The sequence below is a fragment of the Ciona intestinalis genome, unplaced genomic scaffold, assembly GCF_000224145.3.
Source record: "Ciona intestinalis unplaced genomic scaffold, KH HT000145.2, whole genome shotgun sequence".
Lineage (NCBI taxonomy): Eukaryota > Metazoa > Chordata > Ascidiacea > Phlebobranchia > Cionidae > Ciona > Ciona intestinalis.
In genome coordinates this window covers 22,995-31,874 of record NW_004190467.2, presented here as the reverse complement: position 1 = coordinate 31,874, position 8,880 = coordinate 22,995, and the positions used below count along the sequence as shown (strand labels likewise).

Sequence of the window (8,880 nt, the reverse complement as noted above, 5' to 3'; positions counted from 1 at the left end):
ACGTGGTAACTCGTAAGCGTGCACGAGGTGTATGAAACAGAACACCCGTGTTATAACAAGTGTCGTTGCCCCGCCATGCGAGGATAAATAAGTTACATACGTGGTAACTTGTAAGCAGGCACGAGGTGTATGAAACAGAACACCCGTGTTATAACAAGTGTTGTTGCCCCGCCATGCGAGGATAAATAAGTTACATACGTGGTAACTTGTAAGCAGGCACGAGGTGTATGAAACAGAACACCCGTGTTATAACAAGTGTTGTTGCCCCGCCATGCGAGGATAAATAAGTTACATACGTGGTAACTTGTAAGCAGGCACGAGGTGTATGAAACAGAACACCCGTGTTATAACAAGTGTTGTTGCCCCGCCATGCGAGGATAAATAAGTTACATACGTGGTAACTTGTAAGCAGGCACGAGGTGTATGAAACAGAACACCCGTGTTATAACAAGTGTTGTTGCCCCGCCATGTGAGGATAAATAAGTTACATTCATTCAAAATGTAGCACCACCATTTATAACACATAACCCATGCATCATCTTACCTCTTTTATGAGAATTATCCGCCATTATTATGTTTACATCATTTTCACCACAACTTTCTTTCAGTCAACACCTTACAATAATCCAAAGCTGTTTGTCTGTTAAGTATGAAAGCACATCTAGATTGAAAGTGTGGGCACTTTCTCCAAACTTTTGTTTTAACTTAAAAACAAATTTAACTTAAATAAGATTATATTAAAAAAATACATAAATTTTCAAGCTTATTTTAATTTAGCGGGCATTAGTCATTGTCCGGCGCCGTGGTATAGTGGTTAGCGCGCCTGCCTGTAACCCAGAGGTAATGGGTTCAAGGCTTGACGATGTTACCACTGTGGGCGTATGTGTCCTTGGGCAAGACACTTAACGGCAATTGCTCCAACCCAGTGGTTACTAATGGGTTGTCTAAATGATCAGAAATACATAAAAAAAATCCAAAAAAAATAATTACCCACAATGTAACATACATGGTAACTCGTAAGCTGGCGCGAGGTGTTAAACCCGTGTGATAACGACTGTCGTTTTCCGGCCACGCGAGGATAAAGTAAGTTACATTCATTTCATTTCATTTCATTTCAGTCGCTGTTTAAATACAACTCTATTTCAAACATATTCACAAGTGTAACTTCTTTTTGGAATTCAGCTATTTCTTTTAGAAAATTAATACTTTTGATTGGGTCCGCGTCAGAGTTTGTATATAAACATGTTGATCTACGATATACAAACACATTAGTATATTTCGCCAATAACCCAAGCTTACTAAATTTACCACAACAATATTTTAAAATTTAGCTGGCAACACTGCAGGAATACTTTTTTGTCAGAAAGAGTGTTTGTTGTGGAAAACTTTTTTTCGTGTTTGACAGAAAATGTTAAGTTTGTTTTGTTCTGCGTTTTGTTGATAATTTGTGGCTGTGTTAAGTTTAAATTGTATCCATAGTCGTTATCGGCACAGTGTCAATCATATTATAGTGAGGTAAAGGACGATATGTTATATGCTGATGCAATAGCTAATATATAAGCAAAAGAACAAACTTCGTAAACACTCAAATAACAAATTAGTTCCAGGTTACCAACTTATTTAACATGGCTTGCATAATTCAACTTTAATTTAAACTTGAATCAAACAAATGGCGAAGGCACCCGGAGGTCAGAATAGCGTCGCTAAACTTTATCAAACAGTGATTGAAGACGTCATAAACAATATACGAGAGGCATTTCTCGACGACGGAGTGGACGAGCATGTATTGCAGGAGTTGAAACAAACATGGGAACAAAAGTTGGCGCAATCCAAGGCTGTTGAGAATAGTAGTAATGAACTGAGGCATGCCCAGTCTGTTATGCCATTGTATGTATACGCTAACTCAATGCAGGGCGACAAAAGTCAACAACCCCTGGTGTATCATACAATGACCGCTGCTGGACAACAAGCGGCCATGTCCCTTCCTAACAGTGTGTTGTACCAAAGGCAGCAACATCCAAACCAACAGGTGTACGCCCCATACCAACCTGGTACATCCACCAACCAACAAAGCACAAGTGGGGGAGGTAAACAACATCCGTCGGTGATTATACAAGCGGACGGGGCGAATGATCAGCGGATCACGCAAGTGGACGGGGCGAATGATCAGCGGATCACGCAAGTGGACGGGGCGAATGACCAGCGGATCACGCAGGTGGAGGAGGCGAATGATCAGCGGATCACGCAGGTGGACGGGGCGAATGACCAGCGGATCACGCAGGTGGACGAGGCGAATGACCAGCGAATCACGCAGGTGGACGGGGCGAATGACCAGCGGATCACACAGGTGGACGGGGCGAATGACCAGCGGATCACACAGGTGGACGGGGCGAATGCAGATTCATCATCGGAGGAGGATGATGACGATGATGAAGATGAGGTGGAGGAGGAAGAGGAAGCGGTAGATGAGGAACCTCTATGTTCCGCTGATGATGGATCGGATGACGACCCTGTTGAATTGTTCGACACAGATAATGTGGTGGTTTGTCAATACGATAAAATCCATCGCGCCAAATGTCGATGGAAATTTAACCTCAAAGTTGGAATCATGAACTTGAACGGGAAAGACCTTGTGTTCCAGAAAGCTACAGGGGAGGCTGAGTGGTGAAGACATTGTTGGCTTGTAAATAATTATCGTTTATTTCTATACGACCAGTGGTGACTTTGCTTGTTGCGACACGTTTCATTAAAACTTGGACAAAAATCACTTTTACGATAATTTCTGTTAAAATATTAAGTTTAAACAACAATCGTGACGATGGTTTTATATTTTTCATGGTTAGTTAAAATGAACTCAGTTGAAAATAATCCTGAAAGGAATAAAAACCTTCCTAAAGATGCGGAAACGATAATAGCAGTGTTGCAAGATATGGGTGTGACGGAGTACGAGCCCAAGGTAGTCCACCAACTGTTGGAGTTTACATATCGTAAGTTGAACTTATTTATCCTCTTGTGATGAGGCAAGGACAGTTGTTCAGTGTAACTTAGTAGGTGCCACCTGCACTCATGTTTTACAATTTTTAATTGTTTTCACTTGTTGTCTATGAAGGTTACATAAGCGAGGTTTTGGACGAAGCCAAGGTTTACGCAAACCACGCCGGTCGTTCCAATATTAATGTTGATGACACAAAGCTAGCTGTGATGTCACAATTGGATAATTCATTCACTAACCCCCCACCCCGAGATGTAAGTAGTGGAAACAGTTGTCAAACATCGGGAACCATATTGTCTGGTGTACACACATTCCAGAATCCCTTACATTCACAGTGGTTGATTAATGTTGTGAATATACTTTACCCACTAACCCCCCCTCCTCACAGTTCCTGGTTGACGTAGCACGGCAGAAGAACACGATTGCTTTACCACTCGTCAAGAATTACTCAGCGGCCCGCCTTCCCCCCGACCGATATTGCCTTCTATCTGTTAACTACCGACTCAAGGGATCTGCCGATAAAAAAGTAAGTTCACAATATTCATTATGACATCATAATTACATACCTTCCATTGCAGAATGTTCGGAAAAACTCTACAAAATATTTGACGACTTCGACGCAGAAACATCTGTTTGCCAACCCCCAGGTACCTGGTGTTGTAAACTCCCGTAGTCCTTATTTACCTTCGTACCCACTTACAGGTTATCATGCCTTCCACAAATGCAAAGCGGAAATGGCATGAGATCGGAAACTACGACACCTAGTGTTGAGCAGCTCTCTTTATTTTACAACTCGTGGCAGCAAACTTTGAAAATACAAGAAATTTGAAATTTTCAACGAAAAAAAGTTTTTGCCCCTTTTTATAAAAATAATCCCTGAGTGAAACCCCAAGTCATGTGTTGTCTATTACTACGTTGTTATAATGACATCCATGTAGTGCATTCGCTAATAAAGATTCTAGCATTAATGTTGTGTCTATGGAATGTTCATCTTTCAACAAATTTAAAAAACGCGAAAAGCTAAAATTTGCTTTCCATATTTAACAAGGGAGTGTGGGTAAGTTGTTAGAACAGCGGAGTAGATCCTCGTGATTCACTCCCCGACTCTATATCGCCGCTTAGTGGTGTCCCTGAATAAACAGCGGAGGATGACCTCGACGACCCCGCGCACCCCACGCCCCCGTCGATCACCATGGCAACCTCATCGTCAGGGGTGAACGACGAGATGTCGATGGTTTGCGGCTCAATCTTCACTTCGGGTGTTCTGTGATGGGGGGGGAATGAACAACTATAATAATAATATATGTTTATAATTTATTCCAACTTACCCAACACTTGCTTCACTAACTTCCCCACTTGTTTTGCCAGCCATCTCTGGAATCACAATATAAAATATAGAACTTTAATTTTTTATGACTTATGGTAGCAAAGATTAAATAAACAAGTTTGTGGATAAATAACGAGCATCACCAACAACATAGAAACAACATTACTTACGCTCAAGGTAAGGTTTCAACACCGGGGGCACTAGAGTCATAGCCGTTCGAAGGTTGTCATTACTACACACCCCGGCCTCCAACCCGTAGGCCATCCCCATGCGTTTCAAAACTTCGATATCATCGTGGATCTCGAACGTATTATCAAAGTTGAACATGTACTCGTACCTGGGGGTTAATGTGGGATAACTGGGTGGGTGTGTCACATACTTATCATTAGAAATACACTAGTACATACTTATCATTAGAAATACACTGGTACATACTTATCATTAGAAATACACTGGTACATACTTATCATTAGAAATACACTGGTACATACTTATCATTAGAAATACACTGGTACATACTTATCATTAGAAATACACTGGTACATACTTATCATTAGAAATACACTGGTACATACTTATCATTGGAAATACACTGGTACATACTTATCATTAGAAATACACTGGTACATACTTATCATTAGAAATACACTGGTACATACTTATCATTAGAAATACTGCAGTCAATGACGGTCTTCTTGCTTGTATTAACGATAATAAAAGGAAGCTGGATCGATGAATTATCGGCGGGGAAACCTTGCGTTTGTTCGATACGTTTGTTGCGTTGAACCAAATTCTTGAAGGCAATTTGCTGGAAAAGATATTCATTATATTTGTTGAAGGAGATCTTATGTCAATTGTTTGTGATGTTATTGGACCGTTGTTTCATCTGCCATACAGGCAGACATTATCAGGGTTTGCAGTTAAGTGTCTTAAAGACATCCAATAATATTGGTATCAATAAACATATTACACCTTTATAATTAGACATGTTATATATATTGTCCAACCTGTAATATGAGCTCGTGTAACTGCAGAGTCTTCTGTTGAATTCTTTGTTGACGATTTTTCTTTTCAGTCTAAATTAAAATATTTTTTGACGAATTCAACGTTATCCCCCCCCACACATAGTTTTCGCGCACGAACCTGTAATGTTTGGACTTCTTGCGCTGAGTTCGTCGGCAACCCCACCCAATGGATATCCTTCTTGTCCTTATATATGATATCCATGGCCATTAATACGTTTAATGCATCGTAAACTCGCCGTCGAATGTTCTTCTGGTCATACTGTGAAACATAACATAGAAATCAAAGATCTAAATGTTTTTTAATTTTTTCCAACTGGACCACAGCTACTTAACATAGAAATCCGACGCACCTGATCAGTAACTTGTCGTTGATGGTCGGCAAACTCCGACACGAGTTCGTCCGCAACCTCGTTGTACGTTGTTGTCACTTTCTGTTTCACTTTCTCACAAACCAACATCGCAAAGTGTCGCAAACCCTTGCTGCCTTTGTCTGTAGTTGGGGTGCGTCGTCGTTTGCTGGGGTTAAGGTAGGGGGTAATTTACTACACCATATGGGACGTGTCATATTTACCTTTCAACCATCTGTGCTGGATCATTGAACATGGACGGTCGTTTATAACTTGGGCTACTGTAGATGAATGTGGATTAATTGCAATAAACAACAGCCCTTATTCTATCTTTTTCTCTAACAAAGCTGACACTAATAAACAAAAGTGAAAAGTCGTTACAGGAAACTAAAATTTACAACAGAAGATCAAAACTTGTTACATCGGACCATAACACCGACCTTGCATTCCATGTTGGCGACATATTGTTTATTCGAACTGGTGAAGCCATTTGTTGCGAGAAGAAAGATTTGTTTTGAGGCGTTGACGGCGTCATCTGTTTCATGTTGTTTGTGTTGGGAGCAATGAACACGGGTGTTTGGTTCGATGTGACGACTTTCACCAACTTTGTTCCGCTTGGTTGAATCTACGGTTGATATTAATGTTATTTCTATGGACCATAGGCACCACACCTGGGGTGGCAGGGGTGGGCAGGACAACCCTGGAATTTTCTATTAATTAGTAAACATAACAACATTGTGATTATAATTAATGGTATTTCTATGAAACAACACATATGACGTCACTTACCACATCGTTGGGGTCATTGCTGGAACTTTGGTTTTCGTTTATTATATTTGACTTCTGTATTGTTATCGTATCGCCAACCTTTAGTTTGGGTCCTGGGTGCGTCAGAAGCTTCGATCCGGTTGGTATATTGATTATGGCGCCACCTACAAACATCATATATATACATGGCTGTTGGTTTATTGTTTTACGTTGATACCTTTCACGGGACTTGCAAGGGGGGCTCGTATATTGATGACGTTCGGTGATCCAGTTACCTGAACATATTGTTAGGATTTAATAAAGTAACTTATTTATCCTCGCATAGTGGGGCAACGACAGTCGTTATAACACGGGTATTCTGTTTCATGAATCTCGTGCCTGCTTATAAGTTACCATGTATGTAACATTTTTTCTGTATGGCTGATAACTTGGACAACCAGTTAGTGACCACTGGGTTGGAGCAACTATCGTTAAGTGTCTAGCCACATATACAGTAAAAATACACACCACACATACTTACACACCACACATACTTACTGCTTCCCCTGCTTTAATAATCCGCACAACTTGTGGTGTTTGCTGAGGTGTAGTTTGGACGACACGAACTTGGGAACCTGCAGTCCTTACAATACCACTTCCCGAAGATGGGGTTGTTAGAAATACACTTTGTCCCTTAACTGGTGTAGTATGTACCACACTAATGGTTGGGGCATGTGGTCTAATGGTAGCGCAAGTGGATTTAGCGTTCTGTTCGACTTCCATCCTTCGTTGATTTGAAACAAAATTATTGAAACAGTGCAACAAACTTTTGCCCACGCACCAATATTAGATGTCTATGTATTGGTTCAGTCCCCGGTCAAATCATATTTTATTGCCGTAAACTAAACGTGTTCTGCTTATAATATTTAATAAAAATAACTATTATCGCAATAAATATACGCCACAGCAGATAAATGGTTTATATCAGAGTCTGTTTATATACGGACTTTGGTTTATATAATGTACATAAAGCGCTGGGACACAAACAAACGAGGGTACGAATGCACTTTGCTGGCGTTCTTACAACATGGCACATTACGGTGGTGGCCATAACGTTGCGATGTCCCTTCCCACTTTGCCAATACGAAAAATAGAATGCCCCTACCCACTCGCGAATTGAGGCTTTGGGGAAACTATGTGATTCAGGTCGTCCGTAATACAGCAGGACAACGGGGGTGGGTGTATAGTGTGACACAGCTCACTGCAGACCTTACTACACAACTTATGATTAAACATTATGGGGATGATATAACAATTCTATACAACGATATGATCACTTGTATTATTCCACCACTTTTATTGCACTAAATATAAACATGGCACAAATATTATAATAAACACCAAAACTATTTAGTCCTTATCCCAACTCTCTTCATCTCATCAGGACTAAACTGCAATATTGTAGCGATCGCAACCAACATCTTTTGCTTTGCGTTCCCATCAACAGTAGTTAGGTATTGACACAACACGTTCTTCACATATTCATTGTTTGCATTTTCACGTGATCTATGACAATATAATGATGATTACGATGTCATACAACCCATTGTTACATAACTTACATTCCCCGTTTAATTTGTTCGATTTTTCCTTTCAACTCGGCGACTTGTTGCGCGTTCGCTTCGTCCCTGGGTGGGTTGGGAATATTAACACGCACATTGATTGCACATAAAGCACATGATTGCACATTGGTGCACATAATTGCGCTAATGCACCTAACAAGCATAGCATACCCTGGAATCTTTAGGATATCTATGAGTATCCAGCCTAAACAACACAACCAACATGAGGGTGACAAGAAGATCAGTGGTAGTGGAATGATCAACCCAAGGTTAATAAAGTAGCAAATATTGTCACCTTGTACCACATACTTACCTCATTATACCAGCATCTTGTAGTTGTCTAACTTGGAGCTCGAGTTCTTTCTTTTTCCTTCTCACATTATTAATCGTGACATCTTTCCTTGCGAGTTGTTCAACATAATGCATGAGGTTTGTATCCTTACCCCCCTGTATGTGGATGGTACTATCATGACATCATAACACATCATGACATAATAATGCATCATAACATCATAATGCATCATGACATCATAATGCATCATGACATCATAATGTATATTATTCAAACCTTTGTTAAAATCTCGGCAACAGAATCATCTGTGATGTCATAATCCCTTGATGCTGTTCGTTCAACATTCTGGTATTCGCTGGAAAACAAATCGTTGAAGGTTGGTCGGTGTAACTGTATGGATACGCCTACAATGGTGGGAACATCCAACCTTGGACCTTAATATAGAAGCCCCCCCCCCCACTAACCTATGATAAGTTGATGTGTAAACTTTAAGTTGTTTAATCTCTTTATCTTTATCCATTAGCATAG

General features: G+C 40.4%; 5 protein-coding genes across 11 annotated transcripts in view; 2 read left to right on the top strand and 3 right to left on the bottom strand.

The window, feature by feature from the left end:
• LOC100182646 (rap guanine nucleotide exchange factor 1-like) overlaps nt 1-721 on the bottom strand; it is an 8,445-nt gene extending 7,724 nt beyond the window's left edge. For all 4 annotated transcript variants that reach the window (XM_026839047.1, XM_018816129.2, XM_002126166.5 and 1 more), the window contains exon 1: nt 545-721. In XM_026839047.1, coding sequence (XP_026694848.1) covers nt 545-569 — 25 coding nt within the window. In that variant the 5' untranslated portion in view covers nt 570-721. The remainder of the gene's footprint in view (nt 1-544) is intronic.
• A 743-nt stretch (nt 722-1,464) lies between these two features.
• LOC100179515 (TFIIA-alpha and beta-like factor) lies at nt 1,465-2,840 on the top strand. 4 transcript variants are annotated; one of them, XM_026839044.1, is made up of 2 exons: nt 1,465-2,149; nt 2,183-2,840. In XM_026839044.1, exons 1-2 carry the CDS (start codon nt 1,670-1,672, stop codon nt 2,666-2,668), a joined length of 966 nt encoding a protein of 321 aa, XP_026694845.1. In that variant the 5' UTR covers nt 1,465-1,669; the 3' UTR covers nt 2,669-2,840. The 4 variants fall into 4 exon arrangements, with proteins under 4 accessions (XP_026694845.1, XP_004227277.1, XP_009861767.1 ...); XM_004227229.4 differs by having other exon boundaries at nt 1,470-2,314; nt 2,381-2,840; XM_009863465.3 differs by having other exon boundaries at nt 1,471-2,347; nt 2,381-2,840.
• On the top strand, nt 2,798-3,960 carry LOC100177176 (transcription initiation factor TFIID subunit 9B-like). The gene is made up of 5 exons (XM_002131412.5): nt 2,798-2,987; nt 3,110-3,246; nt 3,381-3,518; nt 3,571-3,639; nt 3,695-3,960. The coding sequence occupies exons 1-5, from the start codon at nt 2,819-2,821 to the stop codon at nt 3,755-3,757; spliced, it is 576 nt and encodes a 191-aa protein (XP_002131448.3). The 5' UTR covers nt 2,798-2,818; the 3' UTR covers nt 3,758-3,960.
• dp-1 (transcription factor protein) lies at nt 3,758-7,288 on the bottom strand. The gene is given in 12 exon segments (NM_001078213.1): nt 3,758-4,256; nt 4,321-4,366; nt 4,490-4,656; nt 4,979-5,127; nt 5,327-5,395; nt 5,463-5,603; nt 5,695-5,860; nt 5,916-5,972; nt 6,132-6,316; nt 6,481-6,623; nt 6,677-6,734; nt 6,997-7,288. Coding segments are annotated over 12 exon segments (1,605 nt in total). The 5' UTR covers nt 7,222-7,288; the 3' UTR covers nt 3,758-4,057.
• Nucleotides 7,289-7,758: 470 nt separating this feature from the next.
• Nucleotides 7,759-8,880, bottom strand: part of LOC100185017 (GRIP and coiled-coil domain-containing protein 1) — a gene marked incomplete in the record, with an annotated part of 5,532 nt that continues 4,410 nt past the window's right edge. Inside the window, 5 exon segments of the mRNA XM_026839043.1 lie at nt 7,759-8,004; nt 8,061-8,126; nt 8,374-8,507; nt 8,629-8,707; nt 8,817-8,880. Coding sequence (XP_026694844.1) covers nt 7,845-8,004; nt 8,061-8,126; nt 8,374-8,507; nt 8,629-8,707; nt 8,817-8,880 — 503 coding nt within the window.